Source organism: Malania oleifera, chromosome 3, assembly GCF_029873635.1.
Source record: "Malania oleifera isolate guangnan ecotype guangnan chromosome 3, ASM2987363v1, whole genome shotgun sequence".
NCBI classification, from domain to species: domain Eukaryota; kingdom Viridiplantae; phylum Streptophyta; class Magnoliopsida; order Santalales; family Ximeniaceae; genus Malania; species Malania oleifera.
Genome location: NC_080419.1, coordinates 29,030,010 through 29,045,668, shown reverse-complemented (window position 1 = coordinate 29,045,668; position 15,659 = coordinate 29,030,010). Strand labels below are relative to the sequence as shown.

The window sequence follows — 15,659 nt, the reverse complement described above, 5'->3', positions numbered from 1 at the left end:
TGGGGTCTCCATTTTTCCCTGCTTTGGTCCTCAGTTAACCTGAATTTGATCCCTGTGGAAAAACAGAGACGGGAATTCCAAGTTACCTTTTCATTCCATGTCTGCTCGACTGTGTCAGAGTATTTTTTCATTTTCCGAACTGAAAAGTCATGAGCTCCTTTGTCTGTCTTCGTCACCGGTTCAAAATTTGTGCTATCAAACACATCATAATACAGAAAGTGGAAGAGAATGAATAAGATTTTCCAAATTCACCAAACTAGCAATTGTTTAACCTTATTATCTGCCTAAAAGAAATTCTTCACATGATCGCCCTAACCAACCCTTGACTCAATGGTAAGGATGTTACATGGAAACCGGGATCAAACAGTTTTTTGAAGTATGCAGGCTTCCAAGACTGCATACTTCATGCCCTTACGAGCCCCGGCCGATGGAAGCCTTGTCCTCTAGATGTTACATTTGTTTTCCCTAATCTATATGATACACTGGTTAGGCCGTTAGCTGCCCATTACCTGTAGCCCCAAAGTTCGATAAGCTCATTGCATCTTCATTTGAACTTAGAACTGCATTCCCTGAAGATCATCTTGCTTGCATAATACTCACAGACAGCTGGTTTATGGAAGCCGCGGGTCTGGCGAATGATGAGAACCCATTAGAGATTTCGTACTCGTAGCTCCCAAACTCCATACCCTTGATGTTTATGAAAGGAGGTTCGGAGGGAAGAGGAAGATCTCCGGTCTTAGCGGTCAGCAGTTCAACTATCTTCTTCATCGGTGGTCGAAGGTTAGGAGATGCTTGGGTGCAGAGTAGTCCAACCTGAAACACCTTCAGTACATGTTCTTCCGAACACTGCCCTTGAAGATCGCGATCCAGCATTTCGATCAGATTATTTGAATTGAACAGCTCCCATATCTGTTAGAGAGGAACAATTATACTCTTCAGGCCATGACATTTGAGGGTTCTGCCCATTATGTACAAATTGAGACTTGCCTAGCTAGCAGGATTGACCAAAAGGCAAATGAAAACTAGTTAAAACCTGTGACACAAGGGAATGGCCTTCAGCTGATGACGATACAGAATTAGTATTCTTTCGACCGGAGAGAACTTCAGCAACTAGTACTCCATAGCTGTAGACGTCGGCCTTCTCCGTTAACTGCCCGTGAATGACATATTCTGGAGCCATGTAACCTCTGGATATGAAGAACCATAGACATAAGAATGATGTAAGTTCAATTTTTGAGACTTCCATGTATTAATTAGCCATGTTAAGTATTGGTAAGTCCTTACATAGTTCCAGCTATGCCAGTGCTGAGATGACTCTGGCCCTCTGCAAAATATCTTGCCAGCCCAAAATCTGCAATTTTAGGCTTCAATCTTTCATCCAGAAGAACATTGCTAGCTTTAATGTCTCTGTGAATAATTCGGACATCGGAACCTTCATGGAGGTAAGCTAAACCTTCTGCCGTGCCAACGAGGATATCAAATCTCTTCTCCCAATCTAAACAATTCTTCTTGTTTATATCTGATGAGAACACCAGATTAAGAAAAAGAACAGAAACCATCATTGTAGCATTTTATGGAAACTACATTAAGACTTGAATAAAATTGAAAATGAAAAATAAAAAAACCATTACTAGCTTCAAGTTTAGTACATACCAAATAGAAAGTTGTCAAGGCTGGTGTTGCGGAGGTATTCATAGACCAAGAGGCTTTCGGGGCCTTCGACGCTGCAACCGAGAAGTCGAACAAGATTTTTGTGTTGAACCTGGCTAATTAGATTAACTTCATTGAAAAACTGATCCACCCATTGTGCAGTATTGAAGAACAGACGCTTTACTGCAATTTCCCTCCCATCATGTAGGATTCCCTAGAAACAAACACTCAGATTTAACATAAATCTCAAAATGTTAAAAATTTGCAGAAGCAGCGCAGCTATCTCGCGTGTTACCTTGAAAACAGAGCCAAAGCCACCTTGGCCTAGTTTGTTCTCCAGACTAAAATCATTTGTTGCTTTCTTCAGATCATTGTACTTGAAACTGAGACTGGATTCTGCGATCATTCTGAAAATTTCCGAAGATCCATCCATGTCTGCAAGTAAAAGATTAATTACCGAATGGAAATAATCAAATCTAAGCTTTGAATTGCAATAGGCAGAGGGATTTTGAATGTAAGAAATTACATGTGAATTCATCATCCATTGAATATCTCCTTTTCACCCAGAGGAAAACTGCTGCAACTATGACCATCGCTGCGGCAAAGCTTGTTCCAAGCGCAATCGCCAAGTGAGCTGCTTAAAAACCCCATTAACACGTTTAACCTCAAATCCAAAACCCTTCCCAAGTTGCATACCCCGATGCATAATCTAGGTTTCCATAAAATTGTAAAACAGACATATCTGCAAATTTTGTCAATCTTCCCCCAATATGAGTTTGTGTGTGTATATCGGAAGGAGAGAGAGAGAGAGAGAGAGAGAGAGAGAGAGAGAGAGAGAGAGAGAGAGAGAGAAGGGATTTGAAATTTAAGCAACAGAACCCATAAAAAGGATTTAGATTTCAAACAGCATAACCCAAGATCAATCAATTACCTGAAGAAGAACCACCGCTCGAAGACACTGTTTTTGCAAAAAATGGATCCAGAGAGTACCGAAGGAAGCATCCAACATTCAAAGCTTTTCCATCAGAACCAGGGAGACAACCGACGATACTCTGCCTCGCGCTTTCCAAACACTCCGTACACCCACTCCTATTCAGAGATCTCCAACACTGCGCAACCCCATAAACAGTTATCCCCGAGTTGGGAATTGTAACATTCCCCTGTTTGTAGAAATCCCTGTCTCTATAAGCCCCAATTGTCAAATTCTGAACAAACCCGCTTGCAATTTCCTTGAAATTAACCACCTGCGTCACATTTTTGGAGATCTCACAATAGGCAGAGCTCGGACCGTCCACTGCCTCCTGAGAAAAATTATAATTTCCATATCGCAAGAAGCAACCGTTTAGGTATACACGAGCAGAGGTTGCGGGTAAACAGAGAGGAAGCTTTACTCTGCTTTCAGCGTAACAGAGCCTGCAGTCAATATTCGAGAGGTAATTCAGGCACTGGCCGAGCCCGTACGCGCGTTCCGAAGCGTTGTCGCCGGACGACGAGATCCCAAAACCACTGTCGGCGACTTTTTGGGATATGGTCTCCATCGAATCAACAAAATTGACATCGAATGTCTCTGGATCGGCGGCCTGAGGGCCGCCGCACATGCGGCTGACCATGGTGGTAGAAATTTCATTCGAGGCGGCGCCACCGCCGACAGGTGCCAAAGAGACGACGGCGGCAAACAAGGTTAAGATTAAAAACGCCATCTAAGGATTTTAAGCGAAGGGGTTTAAAAGAAAACTTAATCACCATCTGGGTTTATATCGAAATTAAGATTGTGATCTGATAATTCTTCCCCTAATGTGCAAATTTTGAAATGGTTAGGTGGGCGACTAACTAGGGTTCATGACCTCATATCATCTCAGCAGCTTGACCGGTGGATTCCCCGTCAACTGAGCTATCAATTAGTCGTCGCAGCACAGTCGGCCCTCTGTTTATTTTAATTGGTTTTTTTTTTTCTTTTTCAATTGTATTGGATTGAGCTAGCTTCTGGAAGTGAACTCTAAGGAAGGTTGTGCTCGTCAGCGCGAAAGACAATGGAGGCTGCGGACCACCGCGGTTGGCTTCGACCCGTGGCGGTTAACCGGTGGCGATGGGCTGAGGGTCGCAGGCTTGCAGCCGTTACGTTGGACTGTGCATGGGGAGCATTTGGTTCTCAAGAGCTGGTGCCGGACTGGAAGAGGGAGAGAAAAGAAGAGGACCGAGAGTGTATGTATTACGCGCCATTACTTTTGAATATTGTTATATTGTAATTTTTCAAAATATAAAATTTTAATTTTACCTATTAATTAGCTACAAATTTAATCATGTAATTGGATATATGTTTGATATAATTTTTTTATACATTTTGATATAACTTTTAATAAATATTTTGTACTGGATTGTTTTTTTTTAAAAGCTATTTTAATACTTTTAAAATATTCAATAAAATATAAAACAATCGTGGGATATGTTTTTAGTTATTTAAAAAATATCAAAACTACTGAAGAATTATGAAAATATAATGAGGTAAAGCAATCACTTCAAAATGATATAAACATAGACAATTTGCAATGGTGAATTTTAAAAAATTAAATTTGGAGATCAATAATTAAATTATGTCTTCTAAAAAATCAATTGTTATTACATGTAAAAATTGTAATATATATATATATATATATATATATATATATTGATTTTAAAGTTTGACCTGACATAAAATATTCAACTATCTAGAAAATAAGTTTTGAATATAATTTTAATTTTAATTTTATTAGAAGTTATGTGTGTGTGTGTGTGTGTGTGTGTATATATATATATATATATATATATATATTATAAATTAAGAGAGACAACATCAATTTATAATTTGTTCAGAAAATTAAATATAAAAATTGAATTGTAAGCATTGAATAAAATTTCAAAATTTTCATCATTTCATTTATTTTGTAATTTGGAGTTATGCACCTCAATTAACTCTTGAAAGATCGTACGGAAAAGTTATTAACACCATAATAAAGTGACGTATTTTTTATGTTATATATTATTAATATTAATAATATTCTTATTGTCGATAATAATTTACAGTATACTTTTAAATCACAAAATTATGCGAAATCATCAAGTAAAAAAAATAAAAGAAACAAATGGCAATTGAAAAATATCAGGTCATAGTTAACATGCATGAATGTAATAAACCAAACGAAAATAACTTAGTGTATGATTGCTATGTAACAATGAAATATAATTGAATTTATCACTTGATTTTGTTATGATTTTGGTTAAAATTTTTATTGCATTTTGTGCCTACCCCATTCATATCTACAAACCAAACATGTCATTAAAGTTTTATTTAACAAAAATGCTATTGCCTCGTTGGGTTGAGAGAGGAGAAAGAGTTGGGAAGAAATTAATATCGAGTTGAGTCATGTTGTTTGTTACGAGCTTGTAAACATAGCGAGAAGACAAAACAACAATCTTGAGATGTTCATGTGAGGCCCACACTTGCTTGCTTATCACCATAGGCTCCAGACAAGCACTTGTGATGCGCCTTTAATGAAATTATCATTTTTTTCTTATCCAAAAAAAGAAAAGAAAAGAAATGACTTTTATTATTATTATTATCACTATTATTATTATCTGGGAGAGTAAGAAATTTAATGAGTGAAGGCAACAATTAATGCATTAAGATATTATGAGTCTCATTAAATATTTGAAAACATTAAAATGGGTCATAAGATTTGAACTATTAAATATGAACTATTAAAATTATTTTTCTAACATAATAAATCTAAAACAAAGAAATTTTAATTACAAACATTTATCCATTTTTTTCATTTTGTTTTTTGAAGAAAATGTAGCATGCAACCCAATTAACCATCATTGTTGTCAATTATGTTTCTCTCAATCTTAGGATACGTTTGGTTCACAAAATATTTATTTTTAAAAATAAATAAATTATAATAGAGTACTTTCAATCAGCTATATAAAATATATTATTATCATAAAATATATATATATATTATATTGTTATCATAAAACAAATAACATAGTAAAATTTATTATATTGTTATCAAACGTGTGAAAATATTAAAATACTCCTGTTTAAAAAGATTAGGTCACCAATAACTATAAATAAATTATAGTTGATATTGTGATATGATTATTACATTTAAAATCTATAAATAAATTATATTATTCCAAGGATTTTTTGTTGACTTATTGGCACAATTTTGCTCATGTTGCCTATATTAATAATTTTATACACTATTTCAAGTCGTTGCATCTTACGTGCCAAAAAAAAAAAAAGATTTCGTGCATCCCGTGAAATCATAAATTATGTTTAACATATAATGATATATACCCCTTTGAATAATGTAATTATGAAGTCATTCTTTCAAGATCTTTCATACTTAATGCGATTAAATTTTTTTTTAAAATTAATAGATATCTTTTGAAGGAACAATTTTTTTGGGAAAAAAAAAAAAATCTTCCATCTTATTTTGATGTTTTTTTATTAGTGCATATTTTTCATTAAATTTAATCTTTTTAAATTAATTTAGTGTAAATATTTAATTACATTTTAAATTAGAGAACATTTAGAGCTTTTTCATTTTTCAATTAACCCTGCAACCAATGTTTTATATTACACAAAGGGTTTTGTTGACTTTTGTGGATGTACAATTACTTTTGTTACCTATATGTAGCTTGGTAATAATAACATGAGATAGCCTTTTGCATTGCATTCTTTAAAGTATGACTGAATTAATTAAAACCCAGAAAATATGATAACAATAATACTTTACTTTAGGATTTTAATTTTGTTTTAAAAAATTAGAAAAAATATCAACCACGTGCTTGTATATATTGACTTGTGTTCATACACATTTTTGAAAGATAATATGTATTGCATTACATCGTCTTCTTTGTCATCTTTGTTGTTATTGTAATAATAATATTATCATAAAAAATAGATTACGAATCTCTATTACGAATCTCTATAATCACATAAATATGTCAACTATTTTTTTAAAAATACATTCTTTTAGAGAAAATACTGTTGATGGTAAAAATACCTTATATGTGCATTATCACTACAAAAAAGGTCTCTAGTGATGGTTTGAAACCATCACTAATAATAGAAAACCGTCACTAATACTTATTAGTGACGGTTTCAGATTGGGACTAAAACAGCGGTGACAACTAACTAATGGTAACGATTTTGGAAACTGTCAATAATAATGAAGTATTAGTGATGGTTTCATTTCGTCACTAAAGCCCTAATGAGAGGAATGGTGTAATCCCAATAGGGAGTGTGAATTGAAATTTTAAAAACTTTTACAGATAATTTAAACGATTCGCCCAACAATATCCCAATCAACATAACATGCGTGTATGTAAAGCACTCACAACAATTAATAAATAAACATACACTTGTAGGAATTTAAAGGAGATAAGAGAGAGGGAGAGAGTGACACCGATATTTAACGAGATTTAGTTATACCCACCTACGTCCTCGCCTTGAGCAAACCCCCCCTAAAGATTTTACTAACCTTGCTCACTTAACTGGGTGGAGTAGAAACCGTTACACACTCTTTAAGTAGGATGAAGTCCTCCTCTCTAAGCTATACCCCACGCTTAGTACGGTTCACAATCCGAACCGTTTACCACTCCTTACAGGGTAGAGTCCCCCTCTTCAAGTGATGTACCCTCACTTGGCTCACGGTTATCAACCCGAACAGGGGCTTGTTTGTAAAAGATTTTCATACAATAAAGTGCTTCACAAAAGTTAAGATGTACAAGTTTGAAAACTATTATGCACTCTCAATGATTTATAAAATTAAGCTTAGTAGAGTATTTGATTTTTCTCTCAAAATATTTTTCCAAGTAAAACAGAGAGTTATGTAAAAAAATTTTCTTTAAGATTGACCTTGTGTAAAATCAAAATAATAAAAGCTTTTCAAGCAAGGAATATATAAATGAATATATTACTCAATGCTCTCTTGATTTACTCAAAGATTTTCTCCATAAACAATTTTCAATGATGAAGTGTATAGGAGAGTTTGATCTTTGAGATTAACACAAAATGCAATAAAAGACTTTCAAGCTAGATATATGAAATGAATATAAACTCAAGCCTCTTTCAAGAACCCCTTACAAATTTCTCTAAAAGATTATTCAAAAGAATGTAAATAGGAGAAATTTGATCTTTGAAATCTGTAAGACAAGAAGGCTTTCAAGCCTAATATGTATGAGATTAGATATGTGCACAAACTCCTTTGAGTAACTCACAAGATTTTCTCCAAAATGATTTTACAAAATAAAACTAGGAGAAATATGAATTTGATCTTTAAAAGAGAGTATGAAATGTGAGAAGGAATTAAAGAATGAATAGTGAAACTGTAATGACCCAAAAATATATATATATATATATATATATATATATATATGATTAAAGTACAATAATAATAAAATAATAAAAAATAGTCATTAAATTAATATCAATACAGAAGTGTTTTTCTGTAGGATTCTTGATTCCATGTTTGATGCCTAAGAAAGACCTTGTCTTAGCGAGTGCTCAGAGACCATTGCGGCTCAGTCGCTCCCTGAAGGTCGGCCTGGTCAAAATGGAATTTCATAGGATAAACAGGATAGACACTGTTTGTATACGTAAATAAGTATATATACATAAAATGGTGTTTTGACAGACATAATTTGTAGAAATACATAATAAGATGATAATAATATAGGTACCATATGTGGGGCCCACAAGACTATGTGGGGTCCACATGAGTCTCGGAGTCACAAGACACTGTTTATATACGTAAATAAGTACATAAAATAATGTTTTAACTGATATAATTTGAAGAAATATATGATAAAATAATAATAATATAGGTATCTTATGCGGGGCCCACATGAGTCCCGAAGCCGTATGGAGGTTTATACAAGTCTCAAAACTATGTAGGATGCATAAAATCGTATAAGAGTTATTCGAATTACGTAGGATCCATTCGGGTCTCGAAGTTGTGTGGGGCCCACAAGACCATGTGGGGCCCACATGAGTTTTCAAAATTTAAATTTAATTCTTGTTCAAAAATAAATAATAAAATAAATAAATACTAAAAGTAGTTTAAAATTAATAACAATGATAATAATAATGATTAGAAAAAAATAATAAAATAATAGAATAATTAATTAAGTTATTGATTAATTAATTAGGTAAGTAATTAATTAAAAAATTATTTAGTGGGAATGGTGGCAAGCACTCCCACATGGCCTCCATCCCTATCTCATACTCAACCCATACCTTGCCCATTCTTTAATTTTTAAAAATTATAATTTCACCCATCTCCCCACACTTTTATAAATTTTATTTCTTCCCCAAAATTTTCCTATAAATAGGGAGCTCTCAACCTTCATTTTTCACAATAATTTTCTAAGGAAGAGAAGGATTAGTGAGTGAAAGAAATTGTGGTGGAGAGAGAATTTTTAAATAAATTCTCAATCACCCACTCTTTCCGATCTCATTTCTTAAAGATAGTTATTGTGTTCGTAGCACACGGTAAAAGAAGAATGTAAGTAAATTTTGATTATGTTAGTTTTTTTTTATTTTAAATTCATACCCAAGTTTATTTTGTACGTAAATTTTAATTATGTTACTTAGTTCCACAAAATTTCTATGAGTTTATTTTTACGCATATTTAATTATACCAGTTCTATCTTTAATATACTTGCATCTATATTTGGGTTAAGAAATGTTCCAATCTCTTCGGGTAAATTTTTAGCATTTCTTTCTATTTAAAAATAAAATTCTATATATTTTAACACAAAAATTGTGTGGCATGAGTTTATTTCTACGTTGCATTTTTTATGAAAATATGAGTAAAGATGAGATTTTTACGATATTATTTTAAATTTGCATAAATTATAATAAGATGATTTTAAAACCCCTTATGGCAACGAAAGTTCAAAGTTACAGATGCTCGGTACCGCAGCTTAAAGTTTATACGGATCAGAGTGCACCCACACTGTTTACAGAGTGGTTATTTATGTTAGTGGATTTCTCCTGAGTGCACACCTGGTTCCGGACCAAGACTTAATAAGGAAAATCTCACTTAAAGTTTACGTACGTTGATTTAGTTTGGTCGGCCAGCCAGTTAAGTCCAGTCTTCGGACCGCACAACCCAGTCATGGGGGTAAACATGACTTACGGCAAACAAGCCTAAGGGTTGGTTTTTACAATATATGTTTATACATATTTAATTACGTGTACAAAGTTACTGATAATTTGAAGGAAAAGTGTAAGTTTACGTGAAAAGGATTATTTTGGTGCTTATATGACGATCTAAGGAAAACGTATAAGGAAAAGTATATGTATGTTTATCATTAAATATTTTTACAGTTTTAAAGTTAAAAGTTTAATTTAGCAGTTATAGTATATGATTTAAAAATTTACTGTTAAAATTGATGACAAAAGTTTTATGCAGAAATTGTTAAATTTATGTTTATTCTAAAAGCAATCTTGAAGTTATAGTATTCATTATTGTTTTACGAAATTCTTTAAAAACTCATTTTGGCCACACACTAATAATAATCTTATTTACTTACTGAGCGTCGTCTCATCCCAATCATATTTTATTTCAGATAACTCTGAAGGACATATCGGGAATCAGGCTTAGCAAGCATGCGGGTGGGGATTAGAAAAATAAAGATTGATTAGAAATATTAGTATGGTTTCAGATATTTATGTTTGTGTAATTTTCCTTCTTTTGAAATAAATGATTGTAATATGGATAATTAGCGCTCTGGTTTAATAAAAATTGAGTTTATTTGCTTCCGCTGTAAATCAGTAGTAAATATCCCAGGCCCCTCGGGGTCGGGGTGTTACAGAAACCGTCATTTTTCAGCATGAATCTCTCTCTCCCCCCACGCGCTCTCTCTCTCTCTCTCTCTCTCTCTCTCTCTCTCTCTCTCTCTCTCTCTCTCTCTCTCTCTCTCTCTCTTCGATTTCGGCTTCATTATAGCCTGGATTAATGATCGGAAGCCGCCATGAGGTTCGTGGGGAGATTCTCTACAAATTAACTGGAGTAGAATTTCAATTTGTAGTTCCGGGGTACCATCCCAAATTCAGAATAAGTGAAGTATTTTAGAATTTAATGGGCTATTGGGAGTATTCAGAACCGAGGAAGTACTAAATGAGAATTACTCTGGGAGATGAGTTGATTAATCTAGGAAATATTTGATTTTTAGGATTTTGAATTTCGAACGCCGCGGGCGTAGGATTTGGGCTTTTAATGGACCTCTCAGTAAGTTAGGTAAGGGGAATAAATTATAACGGTATTTTAGAAATTATGGGTCGAATAAATATGTGAAAATGATGATATGATATTTTAGCTATGTATATTATGATATGAATAGTAGACGAAACTGTGTGGCATATGAGTTATACTGAGAACATGTTTGAAACTAGGTTGTGTGAACTGCATAGTGAATTATAAGAATATGAGACAAACTTATATTGAAATGTTTTATGTAGAAAAGAATATAAGAGAAACCCAGTGATGTTTATATACTCAACTATAATGATAAGAGAATTGTTTTATTGAGAAGCAATGAAAAGTGATATATTGAAAGGTATTTTCTGAGAAATGATGAAATATGTAACATCGATATGTTTACTGGAAAAATTGATGGAACATGATATATATGTATAGAAATGATTTCTATGATAAATGTGGCAGTATAAAATAACGATATGTTTTATACTGAGAAATGTTGAAATACGTGAAATGAGAACCTATTGTGAATATTGAAATGTGAATATGGAAATATGAATATTGCAATGTGAATACTGTAATGTGAATATTGAAATGAGAATATGAAAATGTGAATGTTGGAATGTGAATACTGCATTGTGAATATTGAAATGAGAATATGAAAATGTGAATGTTGGAATGTGAATACTGGAATGTGAATATTGCAATGTGATTACTGTAATGTGAATACTGAATTGTGAATAGTGAAATGTGAATGTGGAAATGGAAATACTGAAATGTGAATGTGTAAATGTGAACCCTGATGGATAGATTGTGATAGAAAGCACAGTACTGATGCTAGCGGATGATAAGTGCAACCACACGGTTTTGTGGAGAGTGTGGCATGGCAGTCGGATGAGCCAGTGAGAAGGGTAGTTTTTCCCCTTGGAGTCTGAACCAGGGTTAGGCAGACCATTCGTACTACAAACGGGTATATGGATTGTTTATTTTGATCTAACCGGGTAGGCCAACCTCGGTTTAGATCCAGCCTTTGGGTCACACAACCTCGACCATAGGGGGAAGGATGGCGTGGAGAATATCCTTAGGGCAGCTATGAGTTACAGACATGCATGGATTGGTTACCGAGGACACTTATGTGCTAGATGCTGAAATGGAAATGAGAAAAGAAAGAGTGTGAGTTTAATAACATAAATAGAAAAGACAAGTAAAACTCTCTGCCTAAGGGCTTACTGAGTAAGGTGAGTGTCTTGATAAGTGTTAGTTGTAGTCGTACCCGAGTTAATCAGGTAAGGTTACAAACGATATTATAGTAGAGGGGAACTACATGTATGGGGGCGTGTAATCTCCCCTATCCTCTAGAACTTTCACTGATAAATATGGGTTGCATGTGAATAAGTTGGAAAATGGAATTAAAGCTTATAAAAGCTTGTGTTTTATATCTATATGATTATGAGTATAAATGGTATATTTTTCTCAGATGGTATTATCACTGAAATAAGAATATTACGATATAATGAAACCCTTACTGCCACACACTATAAATAATTTATTTCGTCTTACTAAGATGTGTCTCACCGAAATATCTAAATATTTCTAGGAACTATGACAGACCAAGAGATAGAGCTCTGAGATAGAGGGGAGCATACACCTTGATACACAGGGTGAGTGTTTTGAGTTAGGGATGTACGTTACCCCTAGGGTGTTTTGCTGTTTTGGAAATCGGTTGGACCTGTATATGTATGTATATATATATATATATATATATATATATATATATATATATATATATATATATATAATGTATTTTACTATGGGTATTTGTATTCTGGATGGTTTGTAATTATTGACCTCCGCTGTTAGGGTTGTTTATATAAGTTTAGTTGATTACCCAGTACCCGTTTCGAGTCAAGTTATGCTGATATGGTATTAGAGATTTTGACGTGGCCGATGTTTGGGTATTATTGATTAATATTTATTATTTATTGGAAAAAAATTGGTATGAAAATTAGGGCGTCACATCAGGTCCGGTCGCCCGACCAAAGAGCAATTTCCTTTTTCACGAGCTTCGATCTACTAGGCACCAAGATCCGGTCTGCTGAATCATAAGGTCGGTCGATTGGGCCAACTAAGTGTTCAAGCGTCTGGTCGACTAGTGTAATAATCCGGGAAAAAAATTATTTAAAAAAATTTATTAAAGAAAATTAAATTAATTAATTAAAATTAAGAGTAATTATTGATGAATTAATTGGTTAAACATTATTAAATTAATGTATTAAATAACTAAATAAAGGAAATATAAAAAAAGAATTAAATTAAATTAAAATTATTTATTGGTAATTAATTAGTTAAACATTATTAATTTGAATTGATTATATATATATATATATATATATATATATATATATATATGAAATAACTTAAGTTAAAGTAAGTTAAACAAAAAAATGAAAATGATGAAATGAAGGCATCCTCAGAAGGTGTTGTTTGATTCGTAACTCTGCCACCGACATTTCTACTAGAGTAGATTTGTCGTGGGAGCGGCGTAGACACCATTCCCAGGGTAAGATAATTTTTTCCTAATTTCTCAATTTCTTGTTAAATCTACTGTTAAATTGACGATCAGGTATCACCACGGGGTCCTAGTTGTGATCGTCATCATTTTGACATAAGTAAAGTTCCAATTGGGGTTTTCTAGGCCCCACTCCAAAGCGAGAGTGGGATTTGAAAATTTTGGTAATTTGACTATATTTAAGGGTATATTTATTTATTTAGAATTTATGGGTTTAGGAAATATTAAAATAATATTTTATTCAGAATTAATTACATGGAACAAGGATTTTTATTTCAGGGTCCGGGTAAGCGTCGCATGTATCTTTTTGGTGTCCCTGTTGGCGTAGTTCAAGAAACCAGGTAAGAGGGAAATTTATATATTAAATCAGGTTTTTCATGAATTAAAAAGAATTATGTGTTATCTACGTATATATATATGCCTTTATGTGGTTTTAAAATGCCAACCATGTAAAACCTTGTTTTTGAGCCTAGGAATGCTTATATAGCTATGTATATGTGAAAGTAAATGGATGAAAGTGAAAAGTAATTTTCTGAGGAATCATGTAAGAAATAAATTGTAATTTTCAGAATATAAATGTTAAATGAAGGTTGGCCTATTTTACAAGAATATGTATGAAATTACTGTTAAATTGTGTGGCATGAGATATATATATATATATATATATATATATATATATATATATATATATATATATATAATGTCTGAGATGCAGGTTAAGCAAGTAAGTATTGAGAATAAAATATGATATGGACAATATTGTTTGTGAATGTTAAATGTAACCATGTAAATGTAAGACAACTGAAAGACAGCCATGTTAACAGATTTTAACGCATTTCTATGTGGACTAACTAATGATAGCTAAAAGGAGCTATGATAGCAGATTCTAGCGCTTTTCTATATGGACTAATTGATGATGACTAAAGACCAGATGTAGTACAAGGAAATGAAATGAAAACGTTATGCAATGAAATGGCAATAGAATGAAATGTGAAATGTGAACGATGAAAATGGGAAAGAGTCACTTAAAGTGAAATGCAATGTAATTTTTAAGTTATGAATATAAACAATTATGTATGATTGATTAATGACAAAGAGAATAACGTATTATGATATCAGAAGTACCTATGTACGTAGAACATGTTACGGTTGGGCGGGGCAAACTGTTCGCATGAGGGCTTACTAAGAAAGGTGAGTGCACTAGTAGCTTCAAACGTGGCAGTAGCTGCATAATGTGCTAGGGCAGAGGGAACCTACTTGTATGAACGGGTAGATTTCCTTATCCTTAAGGCCTTTGCCGGTAAGCTTTTGTTGAACAGTGTGATATGAGATCAATCTAACAGTTGAGGGCTTACTGAGTAAGGTGAGTGCCTCGGTATGCTTTAGTTGTGACCTTAGGGTTGCCTAGTATCAGAGCAGATGGGTGCTACTTGTATGAGTGGATAATCACCCCTATACTTGGGTAATCTCGTGGGTTAAACCTTTGCATGTGATTATTAGGTTCAGAGAATGATTTCAGTGTTATGGTAATGGTCTGCAAATGATATTAAAATGATATTTATATACCTCATATTAGCCACACGCTGTTTTAATATATTGTTTCTTCCCTTACTTAGATGTGTCTCACCCAAATATAAATGTATTTTTTTTTTTTAGGATTTCCTCGAGATCGAGCTTAGGGAGTTCAAGGGTTTTTAGACTTTTGAGAAGTATTAAAAGAAAGGGTATATACTGATAATACTTTGGGAAATGTAAATATTTATGTTTTATGTCTTTATGTTTTAAGTCAGTTATGAAAGGAATGATTGTGAAAATACTGGAATGTGTAGAGAGGTATGTATTTATGGCAATGCAGGTGTTGGATGGATAGTAAAGATGTTATATAAGGGTAGTAAACTCTAGTATTATTGATTATGGTTTTTATATTATATGAAGATTATGTTTATGTTTTCCGTTGCATATATCATGGATTATGGATTATCAGGGATTTTATCAGGTATAACGCGCCGAACCTGGGTTTAAGAGTTTGGGGTGTTACAACTAGGACATCTTAAATCACCATTTTGGCCTAATGAATTGGCCGGTCGACTAGGCCAAATAGACTTACGAGAGGCCGATCGACTGGGCCCTTATAAAATTGCCCTTATGTACACACCAATCAATTGGGCTAGCAAGGCTAGAAGGTGGTA

General features: G+C 33.4%; 1 protein-coding gene across 1 annotated transcript; it reads right to left on the bottom strand.

Moving 5' to 3' along the window:
- Positions 1-213: 213 nt before the first annotated feature.
- Positions 214-3,831, bottom strand: LOC131151108 (cysteine-rich receptor-like protein kinase 2). The gene is made up of 7 exons (XM_058102310.1): positions 2,582-3,831; positions 2,177-2,284; positions 1,946-2,085; positions 1,654-1,864; positions 1,285-1,519; positions 1,034-1,187; positions 214-909 (listed from the first exon to the last, which is right to left on the bottom strand). The coding sequence occupies exons 1-7, from the start codon at positions 3,348-3,350 to the stop codon at positions 577-579; spliced, it is 1,950 nt and encodes a 649-aa protein (XP_057958293.1). The 5' UTR covers positions 3,351-3,831; the 3' UTR covers positions 214-576.
- Positions 3,832-15,659: the final 11,828 nt, after the last annotated feature.